Here is a 21,472-nt window from a genome sequence, read left to right as displayed (position 1 = left end):
GACTTCTTGGTCCTATCAGGAGCCGTCGATGTCCCGCCAGGCGGGTCCCCTCCTCCCCAACCGCCAAGAGGGTTTTATTCCAGCCTCGGCTCAGTGAGAGATTAACGTTCTGATCAGACTGTAATGTAAACAAGTGAACAAATGAGCTCTGCGCCTGATAATAACCCTGCAATACATATCTAAAGTTATATCTAGGTTCATCATAGGAAAGTAGTGAAGTGTATTCATGATTGTAAAAAGTACTACTGTGTGCATAACATCAATATAGCTCTGAATGGTTATTCTAGTTACTAGTCCACTAACAACCTGGCACCTCAGCAAGAGCCAGGGTCCAAGGGCCAGGGTCCATTAGAGGAACGCTGCCATTAAGTGACTGAGAGCTGTGTTCAGACAAGAGGATCAGTGAGACAGACAGGAGGGACGGCAGTGAGACAGACAGGAGAGTTTCCTCGACCACCAGCTTAATTAAACAGATGTCCACCCGTCTACGGAGATCCGGACCTTTTGAACGGAGCGCTGGTTCATTATAAGTCCTGAAGAGGACTTATCTCCCAGATCTAAAAACATGTGAAACAAATAGTCAACGTACACTTCAAGTTGAGTAGTTACCATGGGTTTAGTTACCATATCATGGGTTTCATAACAGTAACTTAACTTAACTTAACATAACAGAGTGTAACGGAAGTTGACTTAAGCAACTTAGCGTGACTTAAGTTGACTTAAGGTAAATCAAGTTAACTTAACATATCTTAACATAACTTCATATGACATAACTTATAATGACTTAACGTGTCTTATCGTAGCTTAACGTAACTTAGCCTAACTTAACGCATTTTAACACGACTCAACGTGACGTAACTTAAAGCAATTTAAGGTAACTTTACATGAACTTACAACTTACAAGACTTAACGTGTCTTAACATCTTAACGTGTCTTAACGTAACTTAACATGTCTTAACGTAACTTAACGCATTTTAACGAGACTCAACGTGACGTGACTTAAGGTAACTTAAGGTAACTTATGACTTCACTTGACTTAACGTGACTTACGGTAACTTTACGCGACTAACGTGACTTAAAGTAACTCAAGGTAACTTAACATGACTTAACGCGACTTATTATGACTATGTGACCCAATTTAATGTGACTTAATGCGAATTAACTCAAGGTAACTTAACAGGATTTAATGCGACTTAACATGACTTAACGTGATCTTAACGTGATCTTAACGTGACTTTATGTGACTTAACTTGACGTGACTTAATGTGATTCAATTTAACGTTTATGTGACTTAACGTGACTCAGCGTGACTTAACGTGATCTTAGCGTGATTTAGCATAGCTTAACGCAACTTAATGTAACTTAATGTGACTTATCACGACGTAACGTAACTTAAGGTGACTAATCAAAACTTACCGGAACGGAAGCTAACATGACGGACAGAATGCAATGTAATGCAATTAAAGTCGTATCCCTATATGACAACGTAAGAAACTCACTTATTGAAACCAAATCATGAGTTGTTTCCTGTGCACATGAAAGTATATTGTGAGCACTTTATAATAACTACACAATATTTAGCATTAGTAAAGCATGAATAAACACTTAATTCATCATTTATAAAGTATTGTTCCAACATGAATACTCATTAGTAACTCATTAGTAAGCAATTCATAAACACACATGTTTTATTCTAGATTAATAAGCAATTATGCTTATTATAACATAAAATAAGATGATCCTTTATTAGTCCCGCAGTGCAGAATTACAGCAGCAATGCACACAAGAGACACATAGTGAATCAAAATCAAGTAATACAAATAAACAGTAAACAGTAATAAAAACAGTAAGAAGAATACAATAGCAATATTAAATATACAGACGGAGTAAAAGTATTTACAAAAGTATTTAACTATATTTATATTGCACCAGTTGAACGTGATTAAAGTGGCCAATCATGCGTTTCATGATGCATTCATTTATACATATGAGTTAGATATGCACTTTATAAACGTGTTTTAATACTGCAATTCATGATTAATTCAGGTAGTTACTACTCGTTAGTTAAGTTAAGTATTAGTTAAGTATGTTCTGTGACCTCATCTAAAGTGAGGACTATATTTACGCATTTATGTCAAAGCTAACACAAGTCTCAGTTGTCTTCTCAACAGAAAAAGGAAAAAGACACAACACAAAGTGATAAAGAACATTAATATGTGATGACAAGCTTGCGAGCTATGGCTAGCTAGCGAGCTAGTGAGCTAGCCATAGCTAGCAAACTATGGAACACTCGTGCTACTGATGGACATGGCCCCCATCACCATCATATTAATGTTCTTTATCACTTTGTGTTGTGTCTATTTCCCTTTTCTGTTGAGAAGATAACTGAGACTTCTGCTTCAGTTTTGAGCCACTGCTTATAAATGCTTTGTAAAGCATAGAGTCTTCACTTTAGATGAGGTCACAGAACATACTTAACTAATACTTAACTAACCAGTAGTAATTACCTGAAGCAAGCTTATTAATCAAGAATGAAACATTTATAACTGTGTTTATGAATGAGTTACTAATGAGTGTTCATGTTTGTATAATGCTTTATAAATGATGAACTCAGTGTTTATTCATGCTTTACCAATGATAAATAGTTATTATAAAGTGCTACCCATGCACGTCACCAATGGAGAAATGCACATGCAGAAAACTGTTGCTTGATGGGTAAGCAGAGCGTCATCGCTGGAAGTGTTTGCTGTATCTGAATGTATGATGCTACTGACATGTCATAACCACGTGTTTTACACATAGAAACTTAAAAACATGTTATCACACGATGAAGCAGCTTAGTTATGAGGGCAGCGAGAAGACTCTGAATGAGATGAGATTATTTAGTCCCTCTGACTGTTTGTGAGCTTCCATCCTAAATTCCATCCTAAATTCGTAATTATAAAGGAAGCAACGACAAACTGTACAACAACACTTTATTGAAAACATATACACACTTTAAATCCACACACAAAAGTGACATCCGTCTCCTCGTCAGATGTCATATATCTGGATTAAGTGCTTGTAAAACGGAGACTTCAGATTCAGAACATGATGTTGAGACTGAAAAACAAAAAGCACACTGCAGCCAAAAAGCCGAAAGCAAAGGTCAGCAGGCATTTATACGCATTATGATCAAGTATTTACAGCTCACAAGGGTGCAACTCGTTTTAATATTCCAGCATCATAACAACAATCCCCAGCTGCAATACGTCTGAATTGATGATATGTGCTGCAAAGATGAGATGACTCATGAGGGAAATCAACCAGCTGAATGTTGTGGACAGAAGGGCCTCGGCGTGGCCCTCGCTGCTGTAAGCACAACCCGGAGTACTAAAAGGGACACAACACATACACTGCAAAAAAAATAAAAAATTGATTTCCTAAAAACAAGTGTGTCCAGAGTTTTGCTTGTTTTAAAGCTGCATTCATTCGTTGTTTCTTCCGTTGTTTGACCACTAGGAGGCAGTGGAGCGCTTATGACATAAGAGTAGCTGCTTATTTACACAGGCAGTAGCTGCAGAGCAACACAAGACTGACTACTATAACCCAAACTATGAGCTAAAACTATGAGCTAACGTGAAGTCATATAGTTAATACAAAAATATGAATTGCTGCAGCTTTAAGAAAATCTAACTTTAAGGAATCCAATTCCAGACAAAAAGCCGATGCTCACGCTGTGTTGTTAGTCACATTTACACGTGCGATACAAAAGATTGCACATCTATTGGATGTTCTCCTTTGTGTTTCACAACCTCCAACATCACAATTCATATTAAAAAGCTCCTTCTGCTGGATTCACATCCAGCGACATGATGACTGTAACAACACAACTTGAAACACGGTAGTGCTTCAATTGCAGATGCACAACTGTACAATGATGAATTGTGTATAATGTACATTACACAACGTGGGTTCGCTCTCACTCACTGCTGCTCACTGACAATCATATCGGGCGACTCCTCACCGCAAATAAACATCCAGCAAAGTGCTGGTCTCTACTGGAGGCTCAGACTGGTTGTGTTGGTATTCCATGACATTGAACATCTGTCAGACAATACGATGGCGACCAGCAGAGTAGTGAGCAGCTTGTTACTCGTGGTGTTTGCGGCCTCGATGCTTCTATTTGTTCATGCCGCTCTGCTCCTCCTTGTATTCTAATACCTGCTTCTATTTGAGGGTTTAAGGCACTTTAAGGCAGACTGAGGTGTACAATAAAGGGTCGTTTTACAAAAACTAGATACGTGACGGAGGCAGAAATCGCTGATGGGAAAATAAAACAACCACACGTTTAATTGTTTTCTTCTCTCGTGATTTGGATGAACAAACTGTTAAAGATTTAAGGTGCTACAGAAAAAACTGAGCCACGGAGAGAGAGCCGGTGAGGGCCGGTTCACACTGGAGGGAGGAGCACCCTGAGGTGCCGCCACGAGGTCTGGAGAGCAATCCTCACCGACAGTTTTGGCGTCTAATTTATTTTTCTGTGTGCCGTGAGCGAATCTGGCAACAGAACATACAAATAATCTATAAACAATACTATAAACAATAAGGATGATGTATATGCTATGAATGAAGGATGCAGACAGACAGACTAGACTAGGAAGCAGCAGATGAACAAAGAGTTTCTGGTGTGCGTCTCAGCTTCCAGTGTGAACCTTCAGGCTGAACAGGCCTCCTGTGACCAATGACAGTTGATTGACAGTTGATTGACAGCTGAGTTGCGTGGAGGCGGGTTGCTGACGGGTCTTTCTAAGACGTCTTGAGCAGGTTGCTGAAGACTGAAAGAACAGAAGAAAGAAAGAGTTCACTTCCTGCGTACTCTCTCAATTACGACAGATTCTAAACTATATAGAGCTGTGGGATGGGAGAAATATATAATATAGTAAAAAAAACTCACAAATGTACTAAACAAATATTCTCTGAATATATAAAGTCATACATTTGGGAAAGTATAAATGAAAAATGCCAATCCGTGGTCATTTAAATTGACTTTATCAAGATACATACACATGTTCTTTGTGTTCTTTTATGATCATAAATACTAATATCATTATTATATTTCGGTGGGATCCACCTCAAACCATCACAGTGAAGCGATGTGGTTCCCAGTATGTTCTTGTAAATCTTGAATCATAGAATAGTATCTTTATTCATAAAGTGTAAACCTGCTCTGGCCCTAATACCCTGCTGTATTGATCTTTATGTGGAGATCTCGTATATGATGTACAGTTATGGATTAAACTAAACACAGCAGTTACTGCACAGCACTGAATCAATAACACATCACAGACTCACAGTAACTGTACCTTGAGGACACGTAGACAATAACCACGTGGAATCGATTTCTTTCATATAAGTTTTTTATATATATATATATATTATATATCTGTTTTTCTCTTCCCATGAATTTGAATAAACAGAACGCACCTTGAGGATCCGACTGAGTCCCCTGGTGGCCTTTCTCTGGATCTGCACCTACACAAGCGACACGGCATCGTTACCACAGCAGCAGCAGCTTCTATCTCACAGTCTGAGGGTTTCTTTGTGACTTTGGAAGATAAAGAAAAACACAACAACCTCCTTGAATCTTGAAGCAGAGCTTCTTCTTCTGGTACGCAAAGTAGCTGGACGCTGCTCCCAGCAGAGCCACGCCAATGGCGCTGACGATGCCCGCGATCTTTCCAGATCCAGCTTCTGCAGGACACACACAAAGAGAGAGGGAGAGAGAGAGAGAGAGAGAGAGAGAGAGAGAGAGAGAGAGAGAGAGAGAGAGAGAGAGACAGACAGACACACACACACACACCATCAGTATTGTATCGCCTGCTCGCGTCATCGTTATCTTCATCTTTCTGGAACTTTCATATTCCTCCTTCTATCCTCATTCTTTTGGTTTCCAGTTCCAAGTCCAAATATATTGGTGTTAATTTCACGGGTTAATTGCTAGTGAAGGATAAAGTCATTCACAAGTATGGAATATATTTTTGAAAATAAATCCTATGTTTTCTTTGACAACATTTCTATCTTTAAAAAGGAGAATGCAGATGTTGGTAAATCCTTGTGTCTGATTGGCTCAGAGCTGCCATGTTTCATTCTCTTATTCCTAAACTTTAAGCTGCCATGTCCTCAGTGTGCCACCAGGTGGCGGTCCACAGCTGCAGACTGCAGCTCTAGTGCACAGAACAAAGTGTACACAACTACACAACAAGTTCAACAGCAACACAAAGACAAAGAGTCACTTTCAGACGGGAGAAGAAAAACCAGCACGGTGAGGAGAACGAGGACCAGGATTTAGAGTGAACACACCCAAGGTCCAGGGCAGGGCGTGGCGCACACACACACACACACACACACACACACACACACACACACACACACACACACACACCATGAATAATACTGTCTCTCCACAGTGAGTCATGGGGAGAGGAGTGTCTTGTGATGAAGCTGTGTGTTAAAACAGGGCGTCGCCCAGACATAAAAAAGAAACACAGGATGCTTTAAGCCTCCAGCATGACTATATGCTGGGAAATGCTACACGCACGCACACACACACACACACACACACACACACACCTGAGGGTGTACTGTTGATTCTGCAGCCTTTGTGGATCACAAATCAACACACTGCAGTGTTCCATGTGACTTTTATTCATTGTCAGGACTTTACATCACAATCATTGCAGCAACGTTACAAACACCAGAAAGACTCCGGGCCAAAAGTTAAAAAAAGCACCCACCAAAATAAATATGCTGACCGTTACCAAAGAGAAAACATCCACAGATGATCAGAGTGAGAACACCTGGACAGCTGAAGGTGTGACAGCTGAACAACGTGGAGAATGTGAGCAGACGGCTGCTGCAGAGGACACGCTCATGAACAAAGACTCGTGCACGCTCATGTATTATATATATATATATATACATATATATATATATATATATTCTACAGCTTCAAGTGAAGTCAGGATCAGCTTCTACACCATCAGTAACAGAGCCACAGCTCAACAAGTCACTTCCTGTCATAAGAGCTTATTTCTAAATACAATACAGGCATCAAAACAAATGTATTCTATAGAAGTACCACGTCCACTCACACGGGAAAAGAAGGGCAGCGTATGAGTCACGGCTGCTGGGGGGCGTGGCCAGACTGTCTGGTAAGTCTGGAATAACAGGGAGGACGTTTCTGATCCGCCTCACAGCGCTGCCAATAGTTTATAGTCTTCTCCACCTTTTACACCAATATACAGATTTTACAGTTCAAGCACAGACCTGCAGCTGTGAGTGTCCATGAGGGAGTAAGCCAGAGGCCAAAGGGCACAGGAAGTATACAGGGTTTCAAAATAAGAGGAAAAATAAAACAAAGTATCCCGGTAGTGTTCCTGACTTTTCGAACACCATACCAGGTATTTATTATCAGGACCGAGAACGTCAGACGTCTGTAAACATCAGACCTGAGAGCCAATCAGAACTTAAAGGGAAACTCCCCACCTTTAATGTGCATGTCTAGTCAGTGTTGGTGGTAAATGTAGTTCATTGAAGCGATGCATCCCTCAGTGCTGCTATGTTGACATAAATCAGCGCCTATAGAGCTCAAAACAGAACTTTCTGGTTCTCTTTGCTTGTACTGCGAACTGCAACATGGCATCCCATCCTCTGGCTGCAGAGGATCATGGGCGAGGACACATTACACATATTACACATATTACCGTGTTTCGTCTGACTCAGGTATTCATTGGCGTGTACCAGAGCTCAATGGAGAGGGCGAGGGCGGTGGAAATCCACTTTCTGGGTCAACATAACAGCACGGGGAGAGAATGACTTCAAAGGACTACATTTACCATCAGCCACATGAAAAGTGTCAAAGCGTCCCTGTAAACGGAGGGAGGGTTCAGGGCACAGCTTGCAGCAGATCCATGACCCTCTCTAACAGAGGGGTTAGCATGTGCTTTAAGTTGGATATCCACATAAAGAACTCTTCTGGCATGTTAGCATTTAGCATCTTCAGGATTTGGCCCCACAGAAGGTCTGGATCTGCAACGACACAGAATCGGAGCAGGGTTTTAGCCAAAGGAACCAGACCGAGGCTGCTAATTTGAAGAACACCAAGCCAGCTATCATCCTCAAAGACACCAGGTGTGTGAGGGAAACTAAATGCAGCTGGTCACACATCTGGAGTGATCCAGCTGGCAAAGCCTTGATACAGATACTGTCTGACAAATGTACAGCGAGGTAAAGCGCTGCTCTCAGAGCCACCAGCAAATATGTGACGTCGCCGTGTCAAACCAATTAAACACCAACACAACAAAAGTTGGTTCGGCAACAACACAAGCAGAGGACACAACTTCCTCTGAGGCGGGAAACAGGAAATCCCCAACAAGAAGTCCAGAAACGATCAGTCTGCAGGGAGGTTGCCATGGTGAAGTAGCTTTACAGCCTTGATGATGGATACGGACAGACACAAACACAAGAAGGAGATCCAGAAGAGTACAGAACCAGATCACAAGGGGATTTACCTTGAGGCGGGTCAGCTCCACCTGCAAGAGAGACACAATGAAATCAATCTACGCTGTTGATGACAGGTGTTGTTGTCAGTGAGGCCTTTGGGCTCTCCTGTATAAACTATACAGCAAGCGTCTCACGACCAGTAGAATAAAAACACAGAACGTACCATGGGAGTCTTCGTTGGGGTACGCTCCTCCACCTGGATTCAAAAGACAGAAGCAGAAAAGAGTGAAACTGGAGTGATGTCTGGCTCCGCAAATAGAAATGGACCCAACGGATCAGTATTGCGTGTTTTAATAAGCGGTTAGCAGAGCTGCTCCTTCATGAAAACGATGGAGCAGAACCCAGACATGTGGCTCCAATTAGGCTGGAGAGGCCGTGGGTTTTTAGTTATTTTTCCTTCTCGGCTAGAAGAACAACTAATGACTTCCATGCTCTGACTCCACACGAGACAGGAAACAAAGAACAACAGGCAGGAACTGAAACTGCTGTCAGACTCTGAGAAGAAGGACCATCAACGGCCTCTTCTTCCATGAAAGACCAGGACAACCCAGAGGAACACAAGCTGGCTCAGCTTGTAATGCAAGTAGAATTTCTTTGATAATTTAGTTTACAAAAATTGGAAAACAATGCAGTGCCAACAAGCACAGAATATGGAGGCTCCATCTTCCATTTCCATTTGAACAACCTGCTTCTCAATCCCGATGGCGGGTTCAGAGGGTTCATGAACCCAGGGGAAGAATAACACTTTCAAGAAGGAAAGGGTTCCTGAAGCTCTCTGCTGTCAAGAATGAAAGCATGTGTTTTCAGTGTTATAGTGCTGTATTCACAAGAAAGCACATTCATGACTGTCAGACAATATTCCCATACTCTGACAGTCTAACATGTGTGTGCATGCCTGGTTAATAGGACAAAGGCACATACCAGGAAACCACGTCACCGGGTGTGAAACCATTTAACTCTTTAACTAATCCACTAAATTCACTAAACCACGTTCACTAATCCACGATCACTAAACCACGTCACTAAACCATGTTCACTAAACTACGTCACTAGTCCACGTTACTAAACCACATTCACTAATCCACGTCACTAAACCATGTTCACTAAACCACGTTCACTAATCCACGTCACTAAACCACATTCACCAAACTACGTCACTAAACCACGTCACTAGTCCACGTCACTAAACCACGTTCACTAATCCACGTCACTAAACCACATTCACTAATCCACGTCACTAAACCACGTCACTAGACCACATTCACTAATCCACGTCACTAAACCATGTTCACTAAACTACGTCACTAAACCACGTCACTAGTCCACGTCACTAAACCACGTTCACTAATCCACGTCACTAAACCACGTTCACTAATCCACGTCACTAAACCACATCACTAGTCCACGTCACTAAACCACGTTCACTAATCCACGTCAGTAAACCACGTTCACTAATCCACGTCACTAAACCACGTCACTAGTTCACGTCACTAAACCACGTTCACTAGTCCACGTCACTAAACCACGTCACTAAACCACGTTCACTAATCCACGTCACTAAACCACGTTCACTAATCCACGTCACTAAACCATGTTCACTAAACCACGTCACTAAACCACGTCACTAATCCACGTCACTAAACCACGTCACTAAACCATGTTCACTAAACCACGTCACTAAACCACGTCACTAATCCACGTCACTAAACCACGTCACTAATCCACGTCACTAAACCACGTCACTAGTCCACATCACTAAACCCCGTTCACTAATCCACGTCACTAAACCACGTTCACTAATCCACGTCACTAAACCACGTCACTAGTCCACGTCACTAAACCACGTTCACTAATCCACGTCACTAAACCACGTTCACTAATCCACGTCACTAAACCACGTCACTAGTCCACGTCACTAAACCACGTCACTAAACCACGTCACTAAACCACGTTCACTAATCCACGTCACTAAACCACGTCACTAAACCATGTTCACTAAACCACGTTCACTAATCCACGTCACTAAACCACGTTCACTAATCCACGTCACTAAACCACATCACTAGTCCACGTCACTAAACCACGTCACTAAACCACGTCACTAATCCACGTCACTAAACCACGTCACTAAACCACGTTCACTAATCCACGTCACTAAACCACGTCACTAAACCATGTTCACTAAACCACGTTCACTAATCCACGTCACTAAACCACGTTCACTAATCCACGTCACTAAACCACGTTCACTAATCCACGTCACTAATCCACGTCACTAAACCATGTTCACTAAACCACGTCACTAAACCACGTCACTAAACCACGTCACTAATCCACGTCACTAATCCACGTCACTAAACCACATTCACTAATCCACGTCACTAGTCCACGTCAGTAAACCACGTTCACTAATCCACGTCACTAAACCACGTTCACTAATCCACGTCACTAAACCACGTTCACTAATCCACGTCACTAAACCACGTTCACTAATCCACGTCACTAATCCACGTCACTAAACCACGTTCACTAATCCACGTCACTAAACCACGTCACTAATCCACGTCACTAAACCATGTTCACTAAACCACGTCACTAAACCACGTCACTAATCCACGTCACTAAACCATGTTCACTAAACCACGTCACTAAACCACGTTCACTAATCCACGTCACTAAACCACGTTCACTAATCCACGTCACTAAACCACGTCACTAATCCACGTCACTAAACCACGTCACTAAACCATGTTCACTAAACCACGTCACTAAACCACGTCACTAATCCACGTCACTAAACCACGTCACTAATCCACGTCACTAAACCACGTCACTAGTCCACATCACTAAACCCCGTTCACTAATCCACGTCACTAAACCACGTTCACTAATCCACGTCACTAAACCACGTCACTAGTCCACGTCACTAAACCACGTTCACTAATCCACGTCACTAAACCACGTTCACTAATCCACGTCACTAAACCACGTCACTAGTCCACGTCACTAAACCACGTCACTAAACCACGTTCACTAATCCACGTCACTAAACCACGTCACTAAACCATGTTCACTAAACCACGTTCACTAATCCACGTCACTAAACCACGTTCACTAATCCACGTCACTAAACCACGTTCACTAATCCACGTCACTAATCCACGTCACTAAACCATGTTCACTAAACCACGTCACTAAACCACGTCACTAAACCACGTCACTAATCCACGTCACTAATCCACGTCACTAAACCACATTCACTAATCCACGTCACTAGTCCACGTCAGTAAACCACGTTCACTAATCCACGTCACTAAACCACGTTCACTAATCCACGTCACTAAACCACGTTCACTAATCCACGTCACTAAACCACGTTCACTAATCCACGTCACTAATCCACGTCACTAAACCACGTTCACTAATCCACGTCACTAAACCACGTCACTAATCCACGTCACTAAACCATGTTCACTAAACCACGTCACTAAACCACGTCACTAATCCACGTCACTAAACCATGTTCACTAAACCACGTCACTAAACCACGTTCACTAATCCACGTCACTAAACCACGTTCACTAATCCACGTCACTAAACCACGTCACTAATCCACGTCACTAAACCACGTCACTAAACCATGTTCACTAAACCACGTCACTAAACCACGTCACTAATCCACGTCACTAAACCACGTCACTAATCCACGTCACTAAACCACGTCACTAGTCCACATCACTAAACCCCGTTCACTAATCCACGTCACTAAACCACGTTCACTAATCCACGTCACTAAACCACGTCACTAGTCCACGTCACTAAACCACGTTCACTAATCCACGTCACTAAACCACGTTCACTAATCCACGTCACTAAACCACGTCACTAGTCCACGTCACTAAACCACGTCACTAAACCACGTTCACTAATCCACGTCACTAAACCACGTCACTAAACCATGTTCACTAAACCACGTTCACTAATCCACGTCACTAAACCACGTTCACTAATCCACGTCACTAAACCACGTTCACTAATCCACGTCACTAATCCACGTCACTAAACCATGTTCACTAAACCACGTCACTAAACCACGTCACTAAACCACGTCACTAATCCACGTCACTAATCCACGTCACTAAACCACATTCACTAATCCACGTCACTAGTCCACGTCAGTAAACCACGTTCACTAATCCACGTCACTAAACCACGTTCACTAATCCACGTCACCAAACCACGTTCACTAATCCACGTCACTAAACCACGTTCACTAATCCACGTCACTAATCCACGTCACTAAACCACGTTCACTAATCCACGTCACTAAACCACGTCACTAATCCACGTCACTAAACCATGTTCACTAAACCACGTCACTAAACCACGTCACTAATCCACGTCACTAAACCATGTTCACTAAACCACGTCACTAAACCACGTTCACTAATCCACGTCACTAATCCACGTCACTAAACCATGTTCACTAAACCACGTCACTAGTCCACGTCACTAAACCATGTTCACTAAACTACGTCACTAATCCACGTCACTAAACCACGTCACTAATCCACGTCACTAAACCACGTCACTAATCCACGTTCACTAAACTACGTCACTAATCCACATTCACAAAACGATGTTCACTAAACCACGTCCACTAATCCACGATCACTAAACCACGTCACTTGTCCACGTCGCTAATCCACGTTCACTAAACCACGTCCGCTAATCCACGTTCGCTAATCCACGTCACTAAACCACGTTCACTAAACCCCGCTCCCTTCCCGTGAGGCAACAAGGGCAGATGGTTACAAAGACACACACACACGCACGCACACACACACACACACACACACACACACACACACACACACACACACACACACACACACACACACACACACACACACACACACACAGTCCCGTCACAGTGGTCAGCGTTACATGGCGTTTAATAAATGTTCTATTTTCCTCTGGAGACGCTCAGCTTGACTTCGTCAGCGGTTGCTAAGGACAACAAGACACAACAAAGGGAAGACAGCTAAATTCACTCCAAACCACGGGTTTTCATATCAATAGATGCATCTACCAAAAATATTCATATTCTACACCAGCATGTTAATGTGGACGACAGAAGCATGTATAATGTATGCTTCACAGTCCAGTTAAATGGTCAATGGTGTGACACTTCTATTCTTATATACTTCTATATAACTCAGATCTGAACACAGATTGACTTATTCTTAGATTAATCTGACACCATCATCTCTGAAGTAAATAAATCCAGGTATGAATCATAGCCCCACTGGAACACCATGTTTCTTCAGTACAGAGGGATCCACTGGTTGCTGATCCCAGATCATTCAGCTCACTTTTAACTGGGCTCCACTTAATGCCCACGATGGAACTCACTGAGTCCATGGCAACAACGTATGTCCCGTTTACATCCCCCAAAGCATCATGGGAGCTCCAAAAGAGCATGACAGCTAGCTAAGTATGACGTAACCTAGACGTGAGCTGAGAGCACAGACTCAACCCAATGTTGTGTGTGAGGACATGAGAGAGATTTGCAGCCAGGATAAAAGCTGTGGATATCTAACACTTTATTTATTTAGTATGTGGTTAGTGTATCCTTTTTAGAAATCTGCTCATTAAAATATAACCATAGTAGCCCGTGCCATCCTCATGTGACCAAAGGATGAGCCAGCGTTCCGTCGCTGTGGTTTCAGACTCAGCTGTGAGCTGTGTTTGACACACTGGGGTGTGATTCTGGATGGAGGGTGCTGTACTAAACTCTGTGGCAGTGGATCAAGCTGCTGGCACCACAGTGGTAACAGGGAGAAAAGGCGCCGCAGCAGAGGAATTAAATGCATAATCCAAATGGAGAGATGTTGCATGTTGATGTCTTACCCGCATTTGGGTGGCCTGCATCAGGCTTGTAGTCTCCTCCTCCTCCACCACCACCAATATCGAATAAGTCGGAGTCACCAAAACTTCCTCCTCCACCTTCAAGAGAGGAACACAATGTACAACAAACTGTAGATTACAATTTTCTATAAAAAAAAAAAAACTATCTGCGTGGCCCAAACAATGAGATGGAAAACGTACCAGCATCTCCAGAACTTGGTTTATTGGGTTTTACAGTTGCAGGCTCGTCTGTGGGAAAACAAAAGGATTTAGCCAAGGACAACTAAACATCTCTCTAACAATTGTACTAGAACCTCTCACTGCAATGGCGGCTTCACCGCTCACACTGGCACCAGAGAGAATAGTAGAAGCACAGCAGCTCTAACTTGCACAGTGTAACTTACCTGGTCCAAAGGCGTCGGCCAGGTCCAGCCCATCTGGAGGAGAGAGGAAGTAGAAGAGCTTTAAGACACAGGACTCGGTCCAGACCCGCCATCGCATGCAAACTGAACTCACACCTCTTCATAGCTGAGATCAGGCTTCAGCCAATCACCGACATCACGCATGTTCAATTCAATTCAATTCAATTTATTTTATATAGCCCAACATCACAAATACAAGTTTGCCTCGGAGTGCTTTACAATCGGTACACATGACATCCCTGTCCCGGGACCTCACATCGGATCAGGAAAAACTCCCCCAATAAAGATAGTAAAAACCCTTTCACAGGGAAAAAAGGGGAAGAAACCTGAGGGAGAGCAACAGAGGAGGATCCCTCTCCCCGGATGGACAGTAGCAATAGATGTCATGTGGCCAGAATGAATAACGTAACGGAGTTACAGCACATTCAATGAATGTGACAGAAATGATTCATATAATGAGTAGTAGGCATGGTCCATGATCCAGAGAGCCACGATCCATTAAGCAGAAGGAGGTAGAGAGGAGGGGCATCAGCAGGGCTATGGCAGCTGGCAGCTGCATGTGTAACAACAACCACAGTAAGTACTATCAAACAGGAAGTGGCTCCACGCGATGAAGTGGTTATTTACAATGTGAATGGCTGTCTCTTTTGTTCTCCCTTCCAAATAAGAGGTTTGGATGATGTGGTTTCAAATCGGCCTGACCACCTGTGTGGTGTCTCAGCTGGATTGTAAAGCGCCGCGAGGCAAACTCACACACCCCGGGTTAATAAAATGTCTGGATGTCATGTTTGACAGATCACTTTGAATAAAAAGGAAGTGCCTGCAAAACAACACACAATACGTTGTCCTTGGCTACTGGATTGTCACGGCATGAATCATGTTCCCCTGAGGAGGAGTTTGAAAAATGTTGGCGATCCTCTTACTTTTCATCTAGCACCACCATCAAGGTGATGTGTTAATGTGTGCAATACTTTGGTTTATGTACAAGTACCTGCAGAACTAAAGACATTAGACACATTGTGTTCATTAAGGTCAGGGGTCACCAAAACCCGTCCCCTGGGAATCACTGTTACAACTCTTAGCTCATCGTCCCATCAGACCAGATGGGACTCTGGCAGGTGGAGGGATACAAACCATCACTTTTCGGCTTCTCTGTGACCTTCGGTTTGGGCTTTTCAGTTGGTACTAAGGAACAGAAACAATTGAGTAGCGTTAGTGTCTGACAGCCGGTGAACATTTCTACCCAGAACCCACCCTGTTCCTCCTGACGTCACCCTGAAGGATGTTGACCAAAAACATTTACTAAAAGGTCCACTTACGAGCTTTTTCAAGCGCAGTCACCGTCTTCCTCGGCAGGAAGGGGTTGCTTGTTTCATACGTCATGACCCCTGAGCAAACCCCATCCCCCGAAGAAGACCATGAGGCATGAAGGAAAGCTCTGGTAGAAAAGTGGATTTCAAGCCTTTTCTTTACTATTCTATTTATTTAGGTTAGCACACAGTAATACCCGATGGGATTCACCTGGTCTGACCCAGGTCCGGGTCAGGGTCAGGTTACTGACCATGTGGACCAGTGAAGACTATATATAGAGCGTACATTCACACTGGGAAGGGACTGAAGAGTACAGTATAAACAGGGTTCATACACATTCTGACCAATGGATTTCCATGACTTTTCCATGACTTTAAACCACATTTCCATGACCAAACATTTTGTGAAATCTGGGTGTAAACAGTAAAAAGTGAGTAAATGTAGTATTTAAACTAACAATGAGAATACAAAGCATACAGTAAACCTTAAATCACACAAATGAATGGACAATAGTTTGATTAAAAGAATAAACATTTATATAGATGCCTGTATGTTTGCCTTCTTATATTTTGAGCGTCTTTCTTTTAAAAGCATATTAATTATTTCAAACTCAGCGTAAATGAACGTCATGAACACATGAATATAACACATTGCCATGATTTTTACAAAACTTTTGGGATTTTATTGTTTTCAAGGACTTTTCCAGGCCTGGAAATAACCATTTTAGAATTCCATGACTTTTCCAGGTTTTCCGTGACCGTAAGAACCCTGTATAAAGTGTGTATGTGGGTTGCTCTATGGACGGGCAGCAGCAACACGAATCCGAGGCTCCACTAGAAATGAGGACACTATATTTAGATGTTGTCAGTGCTTTGTCCTGCCATCAGACCGCCCTCTGTGATGGGAACTGAGTCGTTATTGAAATAACCACAGAACAGTAGCAGGTCAAACGCTGCCATCGAGTCATTTTTTTTGTGTTATTCTGTGACCTTAGAGTTGTTAGGGGTAAATTTGGGTTGCTGAGAGGCTCCATTCACTATTTCAGAAGCTAAACGTTGTGTTCATGCATAACCTACAAAGCAGTCCCTCTACAGAGAAAGTCACTCACCTAGATCGTCTAGAGCATCACCCAGGTCGAACCCTGTGGAAGGAAGACACGAGCAACGTTATTTACACTCAGCCCTCGGGGGTTTCCCTCCATAGCGGCAGCACATGTTCTGCGTTTGGGTGTTGCAGGGAGTCCTGCACTGTATTGTTTGGTTCCTATGGCAACACTAATACAGCGGGCGACCTTGAAGCATGAGTCACTGAGACCAGTGAGTCGTCTCCCACATGGCAACATGAAGCAGGAAGTAAAGCAGAGCCAATGCAGAGTGAGACACATAAAAGTCTTCAAAGAGGTGTATCTTACTACACATACATACCATAATATGGGACCAGAATCAGACTACTACACAAGGATTGATACCAGCTTCACTCTACTGCAGTGACATAATAAATCTAGCGTCCAGTGATCAGCCCTTTGAAGCAGCTACAGGGATCTGCTTCTACAGTGAAGCAGCTGCTGTGACATTTCTTGGAATCACTTCCACCAAAATAGCCAAATATAACCAAAGAACCCAGCCGGTTCCTACAGAAGCTGGAGGTCTGAGTTCTGTTCTCCTTTCAATACTCAACATATTTGTCATGTGTAATCATGATATACGGACATGGACTGCATAATTTTTACCTCATTGACTCGTATCACATTGAACTAGATCACTCAGCTAGTCTGCATATTGCCGTGTTTACACACGTCTTTGTTTACAGGAGAACGTCAGCACCGTGACATAAAGCCAGATTGAACAGCAGACTGGGCAGGGCACAGTTCTGTTAGCAGAGAGTCCATTTTATTTGTTGTTTTGGTCGTTTGGTTTGATCTGATTTCTAGTTTGTTCATTTATTTATTCCGATGTCTGAATATTCTCAAGAACTAAAAGGTCTTTGAAAAAGCGTACTTGAATTATTATGCTTTCATTAAATCAGTGGCATAAAAAAAATCACAATATTATATGTATAAAAAAGCAGTTATTTCTAGCACGATATATCATCAAAGAAAAGTAGCTCAGGTAAAGAACAGCAACTCCAAACTGAAGGCGGTCTTTATGTTGTGCCCGCCTGAGTCAGCCGCTTCCTGCCGAGAGAGAGAGAGACCTCAGCTCTTCACTGGAGAAGACTCAACATTCCTCTCTGGCTCGTCTTACATAACATCGCATTCAGATGAAGGAATGTGGAGTCACGTTTGGAGGTCAGATGTTAAACATTTAACTGCTTTTTAGACGATGTATTTGAGCTTTGAGCAACTGTTGTGATTCGGCTGATTCTGAAATCAGGATTCCTCAGTGCAGCTGCTGAATATAAAATATTAGTTTGGTGATGAGGAGGGGTGTATGAGGAGAAAAGAATCCCTTCCAGTCAATATGGCTCATTCCTCTTCAAGCTATGGTTTGATTAACACACCACATGGAATATTATTAATTAATTTTTCCTTTCCCTGAGTGAAACCTGAGTGAAGTCTCTGTTGTGGGTTCAGCATTATGTTTATGTTCCACACGCTATCCCAGAATTACCGACCAAAGCAAATCTCCCAGTTTAGAATGTAGAGATGTGGAATCTCTGCAACATATCTCGACTGAGCTGCAAGCTATGCACCTTCAGCTGCAGGCCGACAGCGTGCCAACGCAGTCTCATGTGCGTGCCTGTGGTTTTCTCTCAGCCCTCGCTGGCACAGGAAGCCGAGGCCGAGAGCACACACAGATGACTCAGGGGATTTGAACTTCTGGAGTGAGCTTTGCTGTGGTTCCGTCTTTTGCTAGCGTCTTTCTTTTTCAGTCATGTACATATTCATTCTGAAACTGTTACAGTCATTGTCTTTGTTAGCTTTACTGTTCTACATGTATTGTTAGGTAAGAGCACTGACGAGGCCTCAACATAGACTGTATATAAGAAGTGGACATCGTCACTTGGTTCGGCATTATGGTTGTCGCCATTAAAGTCGCCATCAAAGTGAGCACCATCAAAGCAGTATGTTACAATTAACTTGCATGAAGTGAAAACACGCAGTGAAAGGGTTCAAGAAAAACATGGACAACACCCAGACCTGACAAAGGGGTGTAAGCGACCTGTCAATCACAGTAAGCCCTGCCCTAAATCATCCCCTGCTTTATGGTCTGTTTGACTCTAAATGACCATAATCTACTAAATGAACATCATGCTGTATTGAAGAAGACTTGAAACTAGAGATTGAGACATAAACTCATGTTTACAATGTTTACTGAGGGAATAAATCAAGAGAGAAGTAAAGTAATTTATATAGACTTCTATACAACCAGAGGAGTCACCCCCTGGTGGTCAGGAGAGAGAATGCAGCTTTAACACATGAAGCATAGACTTCTATACAACCAGAGGAGTCGCCCCCTGGTGGTCAGTAGAGAGAATGCAGCTTTAACACAACCAGAGGAGACTGCTTCTTTAAGAGCTGGTGCGGTCTTGTTGGAACAGGAGAGGGCCTGCCCAAACTACTGCACTAATGTCCTCTGTATCTTTAGGATTTCCCTTTAGCAGACATGAGGGACTTATTCCAAGCCATGAGCAAAACAAAGCTGTAAAATGAGAAAGCAGTGAAGCCGAAACCGAACGCCGCCCACCGCCTGCAACTTGTTAGACATGACTTAAGGTTGTTTTCATTAACATTACCAACTGTAGCGCACTACTACACACGGTGGTCCTCGTCATTCTACTAGCTCATTTCAAATCGAGACCTCATCCCAATAAAATCACATCTCCACGACCTAAATTTTCACTCATTTGTAAAAAAAATAGTGTGCGCGTGTGTGTGTGTGTGTGTGTGTGTGTGTGTGTGTGTGTGTGTGTGTGTGTGTGTGTGTGTGTGTGTGAAGGGGTCCAGCCCTGGTCAATTAGGGACGTTGTCCTCAAATAGAGCTCAGTAAAAGAGAACTTCCCAGTCTCCTCTTACAGCTACACTGTCCAGCCATGGTGGACTACATAGTAGACTCCATAGTAGACTACATAGTGGACTACATAGTAGACTCCATAGTGGACTACATAGTAGACTCCATTGTGGACTACATAGTAGACTCCATAGTAGACTACATGGCAGACTCCATAGTGGACTACATGGTGGCTACAAAGTGTCAGACTAAAGGACAGACCAGAATACACAACACCAGAATACACTACAGCAGAAGCCATAGTGACGTGTTCTTACCGTCCTGCGTGAGCGTCCCAGTAGCGAGAAGAAGGAGTAAACTGATCCTCAGGAAGAACTTCATGGTGACTGGAGCTGCTCTCTCTTGTGCTTTCAGCTCGCAGGTCTGTGTGGCCCCTCTGGTCCCGACTGAGCGCGCACCTCCTCCGGTGTCCCGTTACAGCGGGTGAGAGCAGACCGGGTGTGGCTGCTCGTCAGAGGGCAGTCCCGCACGGAGCGCACGTGACTTTGTCTGTAACACACACACACACACACACACGCACACACACACAGACACACGCGCGCGCACACGCACACTTTCTACTGCTGGAGTCGGTTACCGCCTTCAAGGCGTCGTTTCACGCAGAACTGTATTCACAAAAAGCGGTGAAGGATAAAGGATCATTCCGTTGCCTTAGTTTGTTAGTTTTTTTCTTAATGGCATTTGGCCAAAGATTTCTACATTTCCCGATATCTCTAAAATATAAATATAATGGTTAAGAAGTATTTAACCTCACAAAACAAATGAAAGTGACTGTATTCATCTAAAAAGAGAACTTTACAACGAGCTTTATTAAGGCCCGTTGGAGACGCATTCAGGTACAACGTCATTAAAGGCATAACCTGAAGTATTAGAATAAATAGTTCAACATGAACCAATCACGGCGCTCTGCTGAGGGCATGCGCCACCTAGTGGATGAGGTTGCTTCTTGTGGGGGGGGGGGGGGCGGGGGGGCTTCTCGTGACTACTGATGATGATGATGATGATGATGATAGTTTATTTCCATATTCACAAGACGAGATGGGTGCGGTCCAAACCAAATATTGGAAACAAACTATGAATATGGCACCATAATAATAGAGAATAGTTCAGAATAAATGAAAAGATATTATGTGTTTGATAATTTTTTTTCATTTTACGTTGTGTATGTACCCAAACATGCACAGTTTTACATATTGTTAATGTACATGAGTTATCTTGAATTAAGAAATGAGAAGAAGAATCCAGCTATGACAGAATCTCAAATTAACAATGTAT

At 42.9% G+C, this 21,472-nt stretch overlaps 1 protein-coding gene across 2 annotated transcripts; it reads right to left on the bottom strand.

Annotated features, from left to right (window-relative positions):
- Window positions 1-2,958: 2,958 nt before the first annotated feature.
- cd99 (CD99 molecule) lies at window positions 2,959-20,563 on the bottom strand. 2 transcript variants are annotated; one of them, XM_079236742.1, is made up of 11 exons: window positions 20,455-20,563; window positions 17,296-17,328; window positions 16,011-16,061; window positions 14,859-14,891; window positions 14,656-14,703; window positions 14,458-14,553; window positions 8,708-8,740; window positions 8,553-8,573; window positions 5,617-5,733; window positions 5,467-5,514; window positions 2,959-4,817 (listed from the first exon to the last, which is right to left on the bottom strand). In XM_079236742.1, exons 1-11 carry the CDS (start codon window positions 20,516-20,518, stop codon window positions 4,789-4,791), a joined length of 573 nt encoding a protein of 190 aa, XP_079092868.1. In that variant the 5' UTR covers window positions 20,519-20,563; the 3' UTR covers window positions 2,959-4,788. The 2 variants fall into 2 exon arrangements, with proteins under 2 accessions (XP_079092868.1, XP_079092869.1); XM_079236743.1 differs by lacking the exons at window positions 2,959-4,817; window positions 5,467-5,514; window positions 5,617-5,733 and adding an exon at window positions 6,667-8,070.
- Between the last annotated feature and the right edge of the window lie 909 nt (window positions 20,564-21,472).

The sequence above is a fragment of the Taurulus bubalis genome, assembly GCF_910589615.1.
Source record: "Taurulus bubalis genome assembly, chromosome: 21".
NCBI lineage: Eukaryota > Metazoa > Chordata > Actinopteri > Perciformes > Cottidae > Taurulus > Taurulus bubalis.
This window is presented reverse-complemented; position numbering and strand designations above follow the sequence as displayed.